We start from the raw sequence: 20,191 nt of genomic DNA, 5'->3' as shown, positions 1-20,191 counted from the left end.
TAAGGCAGCTCTGCTTTGGGCCCTCATTTCAGGTGGATTATCAAATTTAGAGAAGTATGCTTTTCTTTTTTTCTTGGCTGTATTGGGTCTTCGTTGCTGTGCGCAGGCTTTGTTGCGCTGAGCAGGGGCTACTCTTCTCATTGCAGTGGCTTCCCTGGTTGTGGAGCATGCGGGCTCTGTAGTTGCAGCACGTGGGCCCTAGAGCGCCTGGGCTCAGTAGTTGTGGCTCATGGGCTCTAGAGCACAGGCTCAGTAGGTGTGGCACAAGGGGTTAGTTGCTCCGCGGCATGTGGGATCTTCCTGGACCAGGGATCGAACCCGTGTCCCCTGCATTGGCAGGCGGATTCTTAACCACCGTGCCATCAGGAAAGACCCGAGAAGTATGCTTTTTATATTAGTTCCACTGTATGGTTTTCTAATAGGTCTCCAGCAAAGCTAAACATTAGTCCTATTCATATAAAGTCTGTGGCTATTAACTCCTGATGAACAGGTACAGAAAATGTGCTCAAACAGTTCTTACAGAACAATCACTTATATATAAAACAATTAAATGTTTTAAAGAAAAGCATATGAGTTCAGATATGCTGACATTAGTGCTTAGCAATTCTGTATAAGTATATTCCCATTATCTTAAAGCATACGTGCAAACACATACCCAGATAAAATGCTTTTAAAAGGAAGCACACCAAGATACTAACTATAACCACCATCAGGAAGTAGGATTGTGAATATTTTCAGTTCCTTCAATGGGAAGAAATAAGTTGAGCATCTGACTTACAATGAGGTTTGTGTGTGGGAAAAGGAAGGGTGTACCCCTGAAGGAAAAAGGCAGATGAACAGATCTAACTTCCTTGGAATCATGTCAATAACCTAATAACTAAACTGATGGTGTCACCTAAGAAATAGTCCTTTTCTATGGAATGCTTTCAATAGGATGTCCCTAATTTAAGATTGATCATGGCAAACAAAAGTAGAATCTATGGATTTATGGAGTATGGCTCCTTGTAAAATACCACCCAAGATATGCTACTCTGTGATTGTAAAACGGAGACGTTTCAAACCTGAAAACATTCTCTGGTGTGTGAGAAACCTACACACACCACTTAGAGACTTCATGTATACTGTGGATCACAGAGCACATGCATTGCAGGAAGAACTCCCTGCTCTTCTGTCCCTCTCAACCGCATGTATCCTTGAAATAACAGTAAAGCTTGATAGATAAAGGTTTCAATATTTTTAAAAATAAATTTATTTATTTATTTTTGGCTGCATTGGGTCTTCATTACTGTGCACGGGCTTTCTCTAGTTGCAGCGAGCGGGGGCTACTCTCCATTGCAGTGCATGGGCTTCTCATTGTGGAGGTTTCTCATTGCGGGGGCTTCTCTTGCTGTGGAGCACGGGCTCTAGGCGCACGGGCTTCAGTAGTTGTGGCACGCAGGCTCAGTAGTTGTGGCACGCAGGCTCAGTAGTTGTGGCTCACAGACTCTAGAGTGCAGGCTCAGTAGTTGTGGCACACAGGCTTAGTTGCTCCGTGGCATGTGGGATCTTCCTGGACCAGGGCTCGAACCCGTGTCCCCTGCATTGGCAGGCGGATTCTTAACCACTGTTCCAGCAGGGAAGTCCCAGGTTTCACTATATGAACTGACAATATGATCCTTTGTTTTGGCTAATTTATCATATCTTTAAATGGCTTCCATAATTTGTCCAGAAATGTCACAAAACTATCAATTTATGTGCCCCCAAAACATCTCTTTTAATTAAATATTTTCATAAACGAAAGCAGAAAGACATAATAGTTTAAGTGAAGAAACACAAGGTGCAATTAGTCCCAGTCAGAAATCAGTACTGAAACCTGGATCTCCAGACCCCTGCACAGGCCTCTTCACACACTATACACAAAGCTAAATGAATCCAAGGCAAGCCATCCACCTATACTTCACTATCATCTTCCTTTCTTAAGTACTAACTAGTGCCTTTCTTAAATACTTATAATCTCCAACCTTTTACTATATTTCCTTCAAGACTTTTGTCTAAGTACATGCATAGTTTTAAAAGTTTACAAGTGGACTAATTTCAAAGATGGCTGGTACATAGTGGTCTTGGTGCCACCTCCATCCAACTCACCCTGTGTTCATGCTGTCAAATTCATCATAGGAGACAGTACTCTAAAGACTGCAAATTCTATAAAAAGCTGAGGCTCATTCTAAGCAGATTTAGGAACACTCTAGTCAAGAAACAGAAAAAGCCTCAAAAATCATTCATAAAACTTTCACCTTCAAAGCAACTAAGATTATAACGGGAAACAATTTATGATGAATTTTCCTTAGGAACCTTTCATCATCAATCATCAACCAACTAATACTGGGTTAAAAGCCTACATGTAAAGAAAGCATGATGCTAGGTATCAAAGTCATATCTCACTGAAAAGACAAGTAAAAATTTAGGGGGTGATCAGGGTAGTATATTACTGAATGATATATAAATTACATACACTGATTAATACACTGGAATACACTGGAAATTTACAGGATGAAAAAGTTATGGAAAGCTAGAATGCTAAGAGAAACTATATGGGGAAGATGAATCATAGCAAAAACCTTGAAGGCTGGAAAACATCTGAACAGATATTTAAGAAGGGATATTCGGGACTTCCCTGGTGGTTCAGTGGTTAGACTCTGCGCTCCCAATGCAGGGGGCCCGGGTTCGATCCCTGGTCAGAGAACTAGATCCCGCATGCCTCAGCTAAGAGTCCGAATGCCGCAACTAAGACCTGGTGCAGCCAAATAAATAAACGAATGAATGAAAAAAATTTTTTTTTTTTTGCGGTATGCAGGCCTCTCACTGTTGTGGCCCCTCCCGCCGCAGAGCACAGGCCCCGGACGCGTAGGATCAGCGGCCATGGCTCACGGGCCCAGCCGCTCCGCGGCACGTGGGATCCTCCTGGACCGGGGCGCAAACCCGCACGACTCCCAACCACTTGCGCCACCAGGGAAGCCCTAAATTTAAAAAAAAAAAAAGAAAAAAAAAGAAGGGATATTCCAGGGGAGAGAAACAATGATGAGGCATTACAAAAAATTATAAAATATTAAAATTAACCTAAAGTTCAGAACATCCTTTTTTTTTCCCCAAAAATGTATAAGTTGTGGCAAAATACTTATAAAATTTACTACAGTAATCATTTTTTAAGTGTACAATTCAGTGATACTAATTTAAAACACACATTCTTATACATGATATGTAAAGAGACTGGCCTACCACTTAGAAAGGAGTATTATGAAAATAATTAAAATGCAAACTTAGACATGTAGAAGAGGATGAGAAGCTGAGTACATTTACTTATTTTATTTTTATTTATTTTTGGCTGCATTGGGTCTTCATTACTGCACACAGGCTTTCTCTAGTTGCAGAAAGCCAGGGCTACTCTTCATTGCGGTGCGCAAGCTTCTAATTGCGGTGGCTTCTCTTGTTGCAGCTCTAGGGCTCTAGGGAGCGTGGGCTCAGTAGTTGTGGCGCACGGGCTCAGCTGCCCTGCGACATGTGGGATCTTCCTGGTCCAGGGCTTGAACCTGTGTCCCCTGCACCGACAGGTGGATTCTTAACCACTGAGCCACCAGGGAAGCCCCCTGAGTACGTTTAAAAGCAGGCAGAAGACAACGTATGAAATTGTAAGCAGAAGTCCAACATGGTAAGGTGTTATGTCAAGCAACAGAGGGGAAGCCCCCATGTCAGCAGCCAGGGTCAAGCTGTCACAGTGACCCACCCTAGATACACGGACTCTAAAAACTACATGACATTAGATACAGAAGAATACAGAGTCAGGTCCTAAAATCTTATTTTGGAATATTAAAATTTTACAGGAAGACCTTGCTCCCCATTGTAGACCTACAGACCTTCATATCAAACATATGAGAAAAATTCAATGACATTAATTTATTTCTAGCTTAAAACAATAAATTTGAGATGTATGCTTTATGTTCAGTTTAACTTGATGTTAGCCCTCTATCAAAAGGACATATAAGGCAGCCTTGTAGAAAAAAGGACAGCAGTGATGCAAAAATCTGTGTCACCTTGAAGGCCAATGTGAAAAACACTTCCATTATCAAAAGCTGATAATTATTTTATCAAGTAGTTGTAAAAATATAGTTTACAAACATTCATCTTGAATTTTTATTAGCTAGCCTTGATAAAAATGGAAGATATTTTAAGCATTTTATCAGATTCTTAACTAAGAAATAATAAAAAAAAATTCATACCTTTGAGTCCAAAAGAATTTTTGTTTGGCAGATTCTGAGCTACATTTTGAGCATTTGATGCCAGTTCTGTGGATCAATGTAAAATGGAAGGTTTTAACATATCACAACAATTAAGGTATTCATCAGAAGAGAAATTGGTCAGCAAATTAAACAAAGGAGGGAAAGCATCAAACTAAGTATATGCTGTGTGTCCAAGGAAAAAGAAACTTACTGCAATCCATGCTATGACACACTGCTATGGTCCAACTATGAACCTTAACAGCCAGACAGATCTTGAACATTCAATTTACATCAATTATATTTGTTCTCATTCCCATGTTCACCAAGCTCCCTTCCCACTTGTCAAAGAAAACATTCCAATCTGTTTAAAAGGTATGTTCTTAGTAAATTTATAAATTAGCAGTTTGACTATCCTTCAGTCTTTCTATTTTGGGTAATGTTTGATTCTGACTCTAGGGAATGGATTTGATTATTATCCTGTCAAGTCAGGTTTCTGAGTCTATGAGGCTGTGGGCTAGACTCAGAACTCTGTGTTATCAAGACAATACCATTCTGTGAGGCCTCTAGAGAAATAGCCAGCACTCCATCAGATGACATCTTTTAACTGTATTTTGCATCGAACATATTCTGCTACTCTAAATGAAAATAAGAGGAATGAGAGGGAAGAGAAAGACAAAAGGAGAAGGAAGAAGAGATGGAGGAATATGAAAAAAGAAAAATAGTAGTTAATGGACTAATTCAAGATTCTGTTTCAAACATCTGATTTAAAAATCAGTGACGGTTATAAATAAAGCCACTATAAACATCACATGCAGGTCTTTGTGTGGGTGTTTTCATTCCTCTTCAGTAAAAACCTAGGGTTGGGATTGTAAGACTGTATAGTATATGTATGCTTTCACACCAGGAACATAGGAGTTCGAGTTACTCCGTCACCTTCACTAACACTTGGAACTGTCAGTTTTCTTTTAAAGCTATTTTAATGGATGAAAGGTGGTAGCCTACTGTGGTTTTAATTTGTACTTCCCCAATGACCAATGATGATTAGCACATTTTTGTGTGCTTACTGCCATCCATATATCTTCCTTTGTGAAGCATATGTTCAAATCATTTGCTCATTTTTCATTAACTTTTTATTTTGAAATAATTATACATTCACAAGAAGTTATCCTTCACCCAGTCTCCCCCTATGATTACATCTCACATAATTCCAGTAAAATGTAATAGCAAAAAAACTGACACAGATACAGAATGTGTATACCGTTCTATGTCAAGTTTGTATTGTGGTAAAATAATGTTTATGTGGTAAATAAAATTTACCATGCTAATTTTTTTTTTTTTTTTTTTTTTGCGGTACGCGGGCCTCTCCTGTTGCGGAGCACAGGCTCCGGACACACAGGCTCAGCGGCCATGGCTCACGGGCTAAGCTGCTCCATGGCATGTGGGATCTTCCCGGACCGGGGCAAGAACCCGTATCCCCTGCATCGGCAGGCGGACTCTCAAACACTGCGCCACCAGGGAAGCCCAATGCTAACCTTTTTAAGTGTACAGTTCACTGGCATTGATTAATTCACAATGTGATATAACCAGTATCACCATCCATTTCCACAACTTTTCATTTTTTGTTCATTTTTAATTGCTCATTTTACTAGGTTGTTTGTTTTCTTCTCAACAAGTTGTGATAATTTTTTACACATTCTGTATACAAGTCCCTTTTCAAATAGAGGTTTAAAATAAATACTTCCTCCTAAACTATGCCTTGCTCCTTCATTCTCTTCCGAAGAACCATGTTTTTCTTTTAGACTCATGCTTATTATGCCCTATGTAAGAAATTTTTGCTTAATCCAAGGTGGCTAAGATTTGCCCTGTATTTTCTTTAGAAGTTGTGCTTTCAGGTTTCACATGTAGAACTACTATCCACTTGTGGTTATTTTTTATAAACAGTAATAATGTATGCCATTGAATTGCCTTGGAACCTTTGTCCAAAACCAATTGTATCTGTGGGTTTATTTCTAGATTTGCTATTATATAATTGATCTATCTCTGTGCTTTTGCCAATTCCATAGTCTTGACTACTGTACCTTTAGGGTAACTTCTTGAAATCAAGGAGTGTGAATCTTTGAACGCTGTTAGTTTTCAAAACTGTTTGGGCTATGTTCGTACCTATACTTTTCCATAAAAATTTTAGAATCAAGTTGCTGACACACAAAAAATCTGCTAGGATTTTGAATGAACTTGTACTGATCCTGTATATCAATTTGGGGAGAAATAACATGTCAATAATATTGAATCTTCCAACTCATAAACACTGAGTATCTTGCTCCCTTTTTGGGTCATCTTTGATATTTATCATCATGTTGCATAATTTTCAACATACAAATCTTGCACATATTTTGTCAGATTTATACCTAAGTGCTTCATGTTTTTGTACTACTATAAATGGTATATCCTTCTGTTTATTAATGCTTCTTCAAACACTCAATTTTATATTTTACTGTAAGATTTTATAATTTATATTTTCATTTAGAAGTCTTACCTTGCACATCATTAGACTTCTTCATAAGCATCTGATATTTTTTGAGGCCACTAATTTTTTTTCCACTTTCTCTTTGTTGATGGTTTATAGAAATAATACCTGTCAACTATCTACACTGTTTAAAGCTTCCTAATTAATTTCATTAATTTATCTATAGATTCTTCTATATCATTGCCAGAAATGACAGGTGTTTTCCTCCCTTTCCAACCCTTCTTTTCTTTTTCAATCTTTGTCTCAGTGGTTATGACCTCTGGTACAGGGGTGAATAGAAATAATGAGAGTAATCCTCCTGTTTCTCTTCAGTTCGACTAAATCTTTTGCCTTTATTTAAATAAAAAAAAAAAAAGGTAAGAGTAGTGAGAGTAAGCCCCTTGATCTTGTTACAAAAGAAAAATATTCTACACATCACTATTAATTTTGAGGTCTGCTGTGACTTTTGTAGAAATCGGGAATGAATGTTGGGTTTTGTCAAATGCTTTTCCTTATTAAAATGATATGGAGATTCTCCTTTATTCTGTTAAAGGGGTGAAAAATACTTTTGTTATTGAGATATAACTCACATAATATAAAATCCACACCTTTAAGGCACAGAATTGATTGGTTTTCAGTATATTCACAAGGTGTACAACAATCATAACTACCTATTCCAGAATATTTTCATCGCTCCAAAAAAATCTGGCACCCATTCCTAGCCACTCCCCATTTCTCCCAAACATTCCCAGCCCCCAACAGCCACCAGTCTACTTCTGTTTCTATGTATCTGACTAATCTGGATAATTTTTCTTACACATTCAGCCACTGAAGGACATTTGGCTTTTATGTGAACCTGTATCTTCCATTCTCTTGGGTATATATCTAGGAGTCGTCTGATTTTTTAAATGTTAAACTTGAATATCAAGTACAAACTTAATGTGGCCATGATATATTAGCCTTCTTGTAGTTTACTGAATTGATTTCCAATATTGTGACTTAAAAATTTTACAGTTGTTTTGAAGAATGAGATTAATCTGTAGTTGCAAATGTTAGCAAAAAATTTACTGACAAAGTATCTTCTGAGGATTTTTAATAATATTAATAATAGATTATAAAGATAATTAATATCAATATTCCTTTTCTCATTCCTACAACAAATTATATGTTTCTTCTGTTTCCCTTAATAAGTCTCACAATAAACTTATCAATTTTATTGATACTAGTCTTTTCAAATTACCATTTTTATAACTTTCGTTGGTCCTCTCGATAGTATATTTGATTTCTAGTTAGCTGTGCTTCTGTGATGGTGGCAACTGTCTTTTTTAGCTAATTATTGAGCTATACTTTTATATTTTGGGTTATAATTCACGAAGTGTCAAATTATGTTTTTATAAATATAATCACAACAGTTAATATATATTATCAGGAGAAAATCTTCAAAAGAGCTTTATTAAATAAATAAGTCAATTAACAAGTATTTATCTGTGAATTTCAGTAAAGAAAAAATCTTAAAACTGCAAGACACAGAAAAATCTGCAAAAGCAACTGTTGCCCTAAACCCATCTATCATCATCTACGTCTTTATCTGGCCAAATTTGTGTTCACCATTATGAATGGTAAATACTTTGTTTCAAGTCTTGCACTAAGAAATTCTATATATCCCTGACACTGAGATTTGAGTGTGGTTTGTACTGCCTTACACAGATTTATTACAGCCTCTTCTTCAGAGTGCAAAAGGGGTAAACCACATACTTTATCACCAATGAGATTTGTAAGTGAGAAACTTTGGAGGTAAGAATCAGCTAAGAGTAGTATCAGAGGTAGGACAGCTGCCTGTTTTTCATTTTTCTCCACCAGCACACTTTGATGTCACCTTTGTACGTTAACAGCTCAAACAATTAAAATACATCTCTGGTGAGAATAGACACTTACCAGTTCCCTCATCTGCACCATTCTGAGCAGCTTCCCAAACTACCGGTTTTGTCCCACACCCATGTATAGATGGAGAATCTGAATAGTCCGCAGGGTTAAATGTCCTTGGGTTTGAAATAAAGAATAAAGGCAAATCACAAAATTAACTGTACATCATCTTCCCCGAAACAAGCCCCGTCCCTTCTAAGAACCACTATAAGAAACTTCACCCTCCTTCTCCTATTTAATTATAGACAATTCGTCGCGCCATCGGAATGCAGATCTTCTGAAAAGCAGAGGTTGCTAGAACCTTCCATACACTCTTGTATGATGCTCCTACTTTCCTAAATTGTTGTCCTCTGCATCCTAAAGCAAGTGTGGAGACCTATAATAGTTCTAGGCAGAGTAATGGCTCTAATGAAAAACCCACCCACCCCCTCCCAACTAAGCCTAGACTTAAATAGGCAATAGGTCTTTTCTTCCGAAGTCAGAATCCAATTTTGGATTTGAACCTTTTACAGTAGAAGTATATGATTCTTTTTGTTTAGATGGATATAAATAAAAAGAAAACGTTTTGTTCAGTGCCTCTTTTTAAATTAAAATCCTCAATACCCATGATTCAGATGTCTAACTAGAGCCAAATTAAATAGCACTGCTAAAATTTTCACAACAGAATTAAAAAAAATTTTTTTCAGCATTATTGGGGTGTCACTGACAAAAAGAACCACAAGAGTATTTTTTAAAGTAGACAGCAAAATCCACAAAATCGTTTAAAGCTACTGGGTTGGGCACATACGTTCATATGTTCCGGCCAGTTTGCTCCCTGTGTTTTCATCCTTCCTTTGTCCACAGGGAGCTCAGGCAGAAAACAGAGATGGCAGGAGTCACCACCTGAAGGCAGTGACCCCCAACAGTGCTGCCCTGGAGATATGGAGAAACAAAGGACTTTTCCTTTCTTGACTGTCATCCACTTATGGCCTCTATAAGAAGCTTAAAAACTTTTTATAAAGATCAGGGGGAGCTAATGTTTTGGATAACAGCAAAAAGTGAAAGAACCAGAAATAATGAATAAATAACTGATTATACCATCTATTTAATAACAATATACTCATCCTTCACTATTACAATTCAAGATAAAAATGATTGCTTTTCATAAAAAAACAAAACAAAACAAAAACATTTCATTTACTTACTATTCAAAGACAATTGCTGGATTTACCAACATAACTCTTAAGCAATGGTTTTCAACTGGGGTGGCTGTGCACCTCCCTCCCAGGGAACATTTGGCGATGTCTGGAGACATTTTTGATTGTCACAACTTGAGGAGGGGTGCTACTGGCATCTAGTAGGAAGAGGCCAGGGATGTTGCTAAACATCCTACAATGTAAAGGGAACCCCACCACCTCAACAAACTATTATCCAATCCAAAATGTCAATAAAGCCAAGGCTAGAAAACTGCTCTAAGGCCTACTGCAATACAATTTTATTTGTGTGATTTTGCTTTTTCGGTATTGTTTCTTTAAACTAGAGAAGGTAATAACTTCAAAAATAGGATGGCTAAGACTTACCCCATGCCTTGCGTTGAGAATCTTCCTGCCCCTCTCCCTCTGCCACGTCCAAACCCTTTTAAAAAATATATAGTTTAAAAATAATACTTATGTCCTACACAACTATAATTCTACCAACTTCATCCCTTACACACCTACCCAAACATTACTGTCATTGTTCCTAACAGCAACAACATTCCCAACCAGTGAGCCCAATCCGCTGGTCCCTAATGACACAAATATCTACAGTTATTGATCTCAAAGGATAGAAAAGAATTTAATTCTGCTTGTACAACACTTGTCATATTTAGCAGCTTAACCCGGGCAGGTTTTATATATATATAATTTTTTAAAATTTATTTTTGGCTGCATTGGGTCTCCATTGCTGGCCGCGGGCTTTCTCTAGTCACGGCGAGCAGGGGCTACTCTTCATAGCGGTGTGTGGGCTTCTCATTGCAGTGGCTTCTCTTGTTGCAGAGCATGGGCTCTAGGTGTGGGCTTCAGTAGTTGCAGCAAATGGGCTCAGTAGTTGTGGCTCGCGGGCTCTAGAGCACAGGCTCAGTAGTTGTGGCGCATGGGCTTAGCTGCTCTGTGACATGTGGGATCTTCCCGGACCAGGGATCGAATCCATGCCCCCTCCATTGGCAGGCGGATTCTTAACCACTGCACCACTAGGGAAGCCCCTGATGGTGTTATTACATACCATTTTTAATACTAAGATTCTGACCAATGACCAAAAGGGCAGCAAACAAGAGAGCGAGCAAGCAAGAAGAAATAGTTCTATTCAGTGACTCTCCAGTTTTTCTTAATCGAATCCTAAATTGTGGATTAAAGACCTAAATACAAGAGCTAAAACTATACAACCCTTAGAAGAAAATATAGAGCAAAAGCTTCATGACACTGAATTTGGTAATGATTTCTTGGATATGACACCAAAGACTCAGGCAAGAAGAGGAAAAAATTAGACTTTAAACTGGTGTATCAAAAGACATGAACAGAGTAAAAAAACCCAAAGAATATTTACACATTCTACATTTGATAAGGGAGTAACACTGAGAATACATAACGAAATTCTACAACTCTCTAACAAAACAAACAACCAGATTAAAAAATGGGCAAGGGACTTGAATAGACATTTCTCCAAATATAATATAAAAACAGTCAATGCGCAGATGAAAATATTCTCAACATCACTAATCATTAGGGCAATGTGGCACCCATTACAATGGCTACGAGTGAGAAACACAGAGAGAGAGAGAGAGAGAAGAGAAGAGAAGAGAAAATAAGTGTTGGCAAAGATGTAGAGAAACTGAAGCCTTTGTACACTGTTTCATGGGAATGTACATTAGTGTAGCCACTGTGGAAAACAGTACGGCAATTCCCCCCAAAATTAAAAATAGACCTATATGATCCTTATAGCACAGGGAGCTCTGCTCAATATTCTGTAATAACCTAAATGGGAAAGAATTTGAAAAGGATACATGTATAGGTATAACTGAAGCACTTTGCTGTACACCTGAAACTAACACAACATTATAAATCAACTGTAGTCCAATATAAAATTTAAAAAAATTTTTTTAAGAAAAAAAAAAGAATTATATGATCCTACAATTCTACTTGTGGGTATATGTATCCAAGAGAATTTGAAAGTAGGATCTTGAAGAGATACTTGTACATCCATGTTCACGTTCATAGCAGCCTTACTCATAATAGCCAAAAGGTAGAATCAACCTAAGTGTCCACTGATGAATAAATGTGGTATAAACATACAATGTAATATTATTCAGCCTTAAAAAGGAAGGAAGGGGTTTCCCTGGTGGCACAGTGGTTAAGAATCTGCCTGCCAATGCAGGGAACACGGGTTTGAGCCCTGGTCCAGGAAGATCCCACGTGCTGCAGAGCAACTAAGCCCATGTGCCACAACTACTGAGCCTGCGAGCCACAGCTACTGAGTCCACATGCCACAACTACTGAAGCCCGTGCGCCTAGAGCCCGTGCTTCGCAACAAGAGAAGCCACCACAATGAGAAGCCCACGCACCACAACAAAGAGTAGCCCCCACTCGCCACAACCAGAGAAAAGCCTGCACGTAGCAACAAAGTCCCAATGCAGCCAAAAATAAAATAAATCATAAAAAAAGAAAAAAAAACGGAAGGAAATTCTGGCAAATGCTACAATGTGGATGAACCTTGAGGACATTTTGCTAAGTGAAACAAGCCAGTCACAAAAGGACAAATATTTCATGATTCCACTTATATGAGGTATGTAACAGTACTCAAATTCAGAAAAAGGTGGTTGCCAAGGGATATGTTAGCCATGCTAATATAACTAAATGTATACTTAATCATGTACAGTTAACTTATCCAGTAGTTCAAGTTAAACTATTAAAAGATACGGTCTTGACAAAAACCTACCCTATCCCCAGAGACAGGGGAATAGAGGGAAATGTCCTAAAAAGTGGAAGAATTCTAATAATGCATATTAGTGGCTACTATCTATTTTAACACTGTCGAAAGGCAAAGGTAAGACTTCAGGTAAGTCTTAAAGAAGGCTGGAAACTTGGGTTTAAAAACAAAAACCTAATTCTAAGAAGAAAGCTTTCAATGAACAAGTTTTGGCAAGACTCCTTATAGTTAAGAGAGGTGGTGGGATGGGGGGAGGAGAGTCATCACGTAAGAAAACGAATTCTCAGGACATAAAACACTTAACTGTAAAAAAAAAAAAAAAAAAAAGCCAACAAACTTTAGTATGTCCATACAATGGAATATTATTTGGCTATAAAAAGAAATGAAGGGCTTCCCTGGTGGCGCAGTGGTTGGGAGTCCGCCTGCCGATGCAGCGGACACGGGTTCGTGCCCTGGTCCGGGAAGATCCCACATGCTGCGGAGCGGCTGGGCCCGTGAGCCATGGCCACTAGGCCTGCGCGTCTGCAGCCTGTGCTCTGCAATGGGAGAGGCCACAACAGTGAGAGGCCCACGTACCGCAAAAAAAATAATAAAACAAACAAACAAACAAAAACAACAAAAAAGAAATGAAGTACTTATACATGCTCCAACATTGTGCTGATATGTGGTAGAACATCAATGAATCTTTAAAACATTAAGCTAGGTCAAAGAAGCCAGTCACAAAAGAGCACATATTACTAGATTCCATTTACATCATATGTCCAGAACAGGAGAATCTATAAACACAGGAAGTAGATTACCAGTTGTTTACTGTTGGGATGGTGGGGGGGGGGGTAGGTGATGAAGGAATTGGGAATTGATACTTAAAGGGTATGGGATATTCTTTTTGAGGTGATGAAAATGTTCTGAAATTGATTATGGTGATGGCTGCATAATTCTAAAAATATACTAAAACCCACTGAATTATGCAATATAAATGGGTGAATTGTATAGTATGTAAATTATATCTCAAGAAATTTTAGAGGGCTATAATAAACACTGTTACCACTGAAGAAAGAAACAACACAACTGCTCTTGATTAAGTGCATTCATGTGCACCCATCCAGTGGCAAACTGTGTGACAAAAGGAATATTTAACAGTGGTTAAATATTAAGAAAATAGTGGTAATTTCTTTTAAAAGGATTCAGCTAAGAAATCATTAAACAATTATCTAATACTTGAGCCAGAAAGCAAGATGTACATGAAAGAAAAGAAAGGAATTTATAAAAGAAAAACATATCCTAAGGCCAAAAATTCAAGAAATCCTGCAAGTCCCCTGGAAAAAGTCAGTATCAACTAAATATCTCCATGTTTCCAGAGAGAAGTAGCCTCACCCAAGTATGAAACACAAACAAGCCAACTATCTTAAGTAGATTTTAAAAAATCAAATCCATCTTCATGTACATTTTAGCAAGCTGACAAAATTGTTCTTTCCTATTCACCTGGCTAGTAACGCTACCAGTAACATTGTTTTCTGTGTATATACATTTTCCTATATTGTTATCTGGTACAAATAACTGTTTTCACCTAACAGCTCAGAAAAAAGACCTGGGTTCTTCTAATTGAGAAAAACAACATTAAAGTAAATTACCATAAAGAATAAACCAATGTTATGATAGATGCTAAACCTTTACTCATAGAGGTCTATCTAGTGACTCTGCACTACACCTATGTTGAATAACTGCTCAAGTTTTTAATTGTTTAATATTTATGTCTTACACTGAGAGCCAGAGCAGAAAAGTTGCCTATTTCCCTTGAAAAAAGCCAAAACACAGAGAACAGCTAACCACCTCTAGTGGAGAAGGCAAATCTAAAGAGCAGATATACCCCCTGGGGCCGAACATGTGCAACCTAAAGAAAAATAAGAAGATAGAAAGCAATCCCTTTCCTTCACCCCCAGGAGACTGTAAGCAAGGCTTTGATAACAGCCAAATGCACCAGAAACTGTGGGCTCTTGAATTTATCACTGCACACTCTGGGTCATGATCTTTAAGATTCTGAGTAGTTCTAAAGTTTTTTGTACAGACAAAAGTTCCCAGATTTTCAGAGCTAGTTCAATGAAAAAATGGTTGCTGTGTTGACCACAAGCTGCCCACCTGCCCAGAGACCTGTTCAGCCCACAAAGAGAACAAGGCACCTCTGGGGCTTGTGGCTCAGAGACTTAGGACTCAGGCAAGTTGTGCCTCTTTGTCCCTGGGTCAGGGTTTATCCACAGCGATAGGAATACGTCTTCCCCAATCGCAAAGTAGCATAAATGAGTCAAATGACAACAGCAAATGCCCCAGGGACTCAGTGAGAAAGAGAGCTTATTTCGAGTCTTATCCTCATATCTCATGTATTAGCTTTTCCTTAGCAAAGAAGTCTGATTATAAATGTGCCACAATAATTATTTCAGGAAAGAATTAATGGATTCTAATACCAGTGAATAAAAGTCTGATGGGAAAATGGTTATTTACACAGTCTCAGAGCACTCCCCCCAAAAAATATGTATTAATTACAAAGAATGAAGGAGTGACTTTACAAAGGAGAAACTTGGCAGAAACCACTTTCCTTAAGTAATCAAAGCTAACATCACTAGCAATGGGATAAATCTGTATCATGTACCCTCTAATATGAGGTACAGCTATATCATTCTGTGGCATTCTAGCCAAAAACTGGTAACATGAATCTAATCATGAGGAAACTTCTCAGTTTGTTAATGAAGGACATTCGACAAAACAGATACTTCCAAAGTGTCAAGGTCATGAAAGACAAAGAAAGACTATTCCAGATTGATGAACTGTCCTAGATTGAAGGACACTACACAGACATGGGAACTAAATACTGTGTGTGATCCCAGACTGGATCCTGGACCAGAATATTTGCTTTCTGTTATAAAGAACATTAGCAGGATAACTGGAAATTTTTGAATAAGGCCTATACATTGTATCAATGGTAATTTCCTGATTTTATCGTTTTAAGGTAGCTCTTTAAGACAATATATTTTTTCTTAGGAGTTACACACTAAAATATTAAGGGGTAAAATGGTATTATGTTTGAAATGAACACACAAGGGTTTCAGAAAAAAACAGTAATATATACATACAGAGAGGATATGTAGCAAATGTAGCAAAATATTAAAGTTTGGGGACTCTGGGTAAAGACTATGCAAAATTCTGCTGTGCTTTTTTATTTCAAAGTAAAATGTTAAAACCGCACCCTAAGCAATTATATGTATATTTTATATTCCAGTGAATACATTTTATTCTGTGAAAAATCTAAGTTGTTCTTCATGTTTGCACTAGCTAAGCTGATCCTTCTACACAGAATGCTCCTACCCAGATTTTCACATGGCTTTCTTCCTCCTCACTTTAAATCCCATCTCCTCAGAGACCTCCCTAGGTCCATCTAAAGGAAACCCTATTGGCAGTTGATCACATCACCAATCATTTTCTTAAGTAAGTCGAACAGTGCTTTTACTTGATTGTCTCTCCTCCTTCCCCACTAAGCATGTGAGGAACCATGTCTTATGCACAGCAGTATCTTCAACAATATAATAGGTACCTAAGTATCAGTTGTTGCGTTAAAGACTGATATGTAACCCCAATGTCATAAACATGGATTTTTTTTCATGGACTCATATTTAGAGGCATAATAATAATATTACTATTCAATTACAGGAAATAACCTAGTTGTTCAGCAACTTATTTTAGAGCACTGCATTTTGTAAAATACTTTTTGTACCAGGACCCGAGACGGCATTATAGAAAATTCAAGAATTAAAACTAGAATGTCAGCACCTAGTAGGTGCTCAACAATTAACCTTTCAGTTATATTATATCGGCTATATTCATAAATTAGTTAGTTTTAAAAGTAGAAGAACAGGGCTTCCCTGGTGGCGCAGTGGTTAAGAATCCGCCTGCCAATGCAGAGGACACGGGTTTGAGCCCTGGTCCAGGAAGATCCCACATGCCATGGAACAACTAAGCCCATGTGCCCCAACTACTGAGCCTGTGCTCTAGAGCCTGTGAGCCACAACTACTGCACCTGTGTGCCACAACTATTGAAGCTTGCACGCCTAGAGTCCGTGCTCCGCAACAAGAGAAGCCACTGCAATGAGAAGCCCGCACACCACAACGAAGAGTAGCCCCCGTTTGCCGCAACTAGAGAAAGCCCAGTGCAGCAATGAAGACCCAACGCAGGCAAAAATAAAAATTAAAAAAAAAAAAAGGTTAACGGAGTGGCTTGATTATATTGTAACTTCTTACACAAGAGCAAGTAGTTTCATCCTGGAACACAGAATTATATTCTTTTTTACTAACTAACATGGCACATGATGAAGAACTTTATCAAGAATACCCCCAGGGCTTCCCTGGTGGCGCAGTGGTTGAGAGTCTGCCTGCCGATGCAGGGGACACGGGTTCGTGCCCCGGTCCAGGAAGATCCCACATGCCGTGGAGCGGCTAGGCCTGTGAGCCATGGCCGCTGAGCCTGCGTGTCCGGAGCCTGTGCTCCTCAACGGGAGAGGCCACAACAGTCAGAGGCCTGCGTACCGCGAAAAAACAAAAAAAAAAGAATACTCCCAATCTGAGTTTGAGATTGACATGTACACACTACTATATTTAAAATAGATAACCAACAAGGATCTACTCTATAGCACATGGGACTTTGCTCAATATTCAGTAATAACCTAAATGGGGAAAATAATTTGATAAAGAATAGATACATGTATATGTATAACTGAATCACTTTGCTGTATACCTGAAACTAATACAACATTGTTAATAGACTATGCTCCAATAAAAAAAAAAAAAGAATACTCCCAATCTCACAGATTATTAACATGGTCTTCAATCTAAACTCAGGATTAAGTCAGGATTAGATACTTTATAAATATCAGTTAAATTCCACATTTTGTACACAAAACACAGTATAATTTGATGGCCAAGTACCTATGAATGGTCAACATTTATAAATTTCCAAAGGTTTTCACACCAACTACCAGGCTTACTTTCCCAAAAGCAAAGCCCAGAACACTAACGACAGCCTAGCACAGCTGTTACTCGCCTCTTCTGAAGAGGCTATTTTCTCACAAAAACACAAAACTCACAAGCTACCTTTCCACAAACTTTAAATGAATCATAGAAAAATGATCTGTTACAAGTGTCACACTGATTCTTGCTCCTCCGAACACAGAGAAAACCATTCAGGGAAAGGTAAAGAAAAACTGGGTGTATAAATGGAACTTAATTTTATTTCATTTGCTACAGTTTATACTTGCCATGAAATGGGAGTAAAATATACTCCCATTTTATATATATGATTTTTTATTTAATACAGAGATTACCAAATTCTTAACATAAATTACAAAAAAAGTACATTAGCATATTAAATCCATGCTGTTTCATAATACTCTTTATGCTAACACTGTGTAGATAAGGCAAAAATTAAGGAGGAAAGGAGTGATTTATTAAAATTTTAGCAGCTTAACATTTTAGCTAATTTAATCATGAACACAGATTACTGTTCTGAGGGACAGCCAATGTGAAGTCAGCAACAGCTGCCCACAAGTATGGTCAAAATTAAAGAATAAAGGCAATGGAGACCTTAAAGAATCATTTTTAAAGTACACACTTTAAACCATGCACTTGTTTTTTAAGGATGCATTTTAAAATCTGCATACTACCCAACAGATCACAAATAACTGGAAAGGAATAGTACAAAACAACAGTTTTAAGGTTAATTCAACACACCATGAGAGAGTAGATTAAGACATTAAATAACTTACAACCAAACTTCTGGAAAGGGACATATTAAACACATAAAACAAAGGACACTTATCCTTTAATTATGAAAGGGATAAATTATTTGTCTTGCACCACTATTCACTTATTATCAAACTGTACTTTACTAATATTCACCAAGCAAAATAACTGTTTTTGTGCATACTGGCTACTGAATGTTTTCTCTCTTCTTGCCCTGTGTTGCACTTGGGATAATGATTCTAAGAAATCCCTAGACACAGACCACTACTCTTCAACAGCTTGTTTAAACATGTTTAAATATCAGCTAATAATAAAAAAAGTACACCTCACTAGAGTTTATATATATGTGGAAGAGGGTGGACTGATTTTTTTTAACATCTAACTGGGTTTATAAACAATCTGGGAATTCCCCGGCAGTCCAATGGTTAGGACTTGGCACTTTCACTGCCAGGGCTTGGGGTTCAATCTCTAGTCCAGGAACTAAGATCTCACAAGCCACGCAGCACAGCCAAAAAAAAAAAAAAAAAAAAAACTCAATCTGAGTCCCTTACCCACTGCTTTACAACCTTCCTTAAAAGTAAACATAAGGGGGCTTCCCTGGTGGCGCAGTGGTTGAGAATCTGCCTGCCGACGCAGAGGATACGGGTTCGTGCCCAGGTCCGGGAAGATCCCACATGCCGCGGAGCAGCTAGGCCTGTGAGCCATGGCCACTGAGCCTGCACGTCCGGAGCCTGTGCTCCGCAAATGGGAGAGGCCACAACAGTGAGAGGCCCACGTACAAAAAAAAAAAAAAAAAGTAAACATAAGGGGGCTTCCCTGGTGGCGCAGTGGTTAAGAATCCACCTGTCAATGCAGGGGACACGGGTTCACGTCCTGGTCCAGGAAGATCCCACATGCTGCAGAGCAACTAAGCCCACACACCACAACTATTAAGCCTGTGCTCTAGAGCTCGCGAGCCACAACTACTAAGCCTGCATGCCACAACTACTGAAGCCCGCATGCCTAGAGCCCATGATCCACAACAAGAGAAGCCACCGCAATGAGAAGCCATGCACCGCAATGAAGAGTAGCCCCCACTGGCCACAACTAGAGAAATGCCTCACGCAGCAACAAAGACCCAACGCAGTCAAAAATAACATAAATAAATTTTTTTAAAAAAGTAAACATAAGGGGACTTCCACTGGAGGTCCAGTGGCTAAGACTTCACCTTCCAATGCAGGGAGTGAGGGTTCGATCCCTGGTCAGGGAACTAAGATCCCACATGCCTCACGGCCAAAAAACCAAAATGTAAAACAGAAACAATAGTGTAACAAATTCAATAAAGACTTTAAAACTGGTCCACTTCGAAAAATTCTTTAAAAAAAAAAAAAAGTAAACATAAGGAGGTGGGGGGGTAGGATTAACATACATACACTACTATATATAAAGTGGATTTAAAAAAAACAAGGACCAAGACTGGTTCAAGATGGTGGAGTGGAAGGATGTGTGCTCACTCCCTCTTGCGAGAGCACTGGAATCACAACTAACTGCTGAACAATCATCAACAGGAAAACACTGCAACTCACCAAAAACGATACCCCACATCCAAAGACAAAGGAGAAGCCACAGTGAGACAGTAGGAGGGAAGCAATCACAATAAAATCAAATCCCATAACTGCTGGGTGGGTGACTCACGAACTGGAGAACAATTATACCACAGAAGTCCACCCACTGGACTAAAGGTTCTGAGCCCCACGTCAGGCTTCCCAACCTGGGGGTCAGGCAATGGGAGGAAGAATTCCTAGAG

At 38.5% G+C, this 20,191-nt stretch overlaps 1 protein-coding gene across 10 annotated transcripts in view; it reads right to left on the bottom strand.

Annotated features, from left to right (window-relative positions):
* UBAP2 (ubiquitin associated protein 2) overlaps positions 1–20,191 on the bottom strand; it is a 131,697-nt gene that overhangs the window by 36,762 nt on the left and 74,744 nt on the right. For 7 of the 10 annotated variants that reach the window (XM_081236194.1, XM_081236193.1, XM_081236201.1 and 4 more), the window contains 3 exons: positions 10,239–10,293; positions 8,692–8,795; positions 4,254–4,319 (listed from right to left, as the gene is read on the bottom strand). The exons of 1 other annotated variant lie outside the window; for it this stretch is intronic. In XM_081236194.1, coding sequence (XP_081092320.1) covers positions 4,254–4,319; positions 8,692–8,795; positions 10,239–10,293 — 225 coding nt within the window. Of the gene's footprint in view, positions 1–3,106; positions 3,624–4,253; positions 4,320–8,691; positions 8,796–10,238; positions 10,294–20,191 lie in introns of those variants that run through there. 2 more of the 10 variants (XM_081236202.1, XM_081236196.1) reach the window with 2 other exon arrangements.

This window comes from Mesoplodon bidens (genome assembly GCF_964165515.1).
Source record: "Mesoplodon bidens genome assembly, chromosome: 6".
Taxonomy (NCBI): domain Eukaryota; kingdom Metazoa; phylum Chordata; class Mammalia; order Artiodactyla; family Ziphiidae; genus Mesoplodon; species Mesoplodon bidens.
This window is presented reverse-complemented; position numbering and strand designations above follow the sequence as displayed.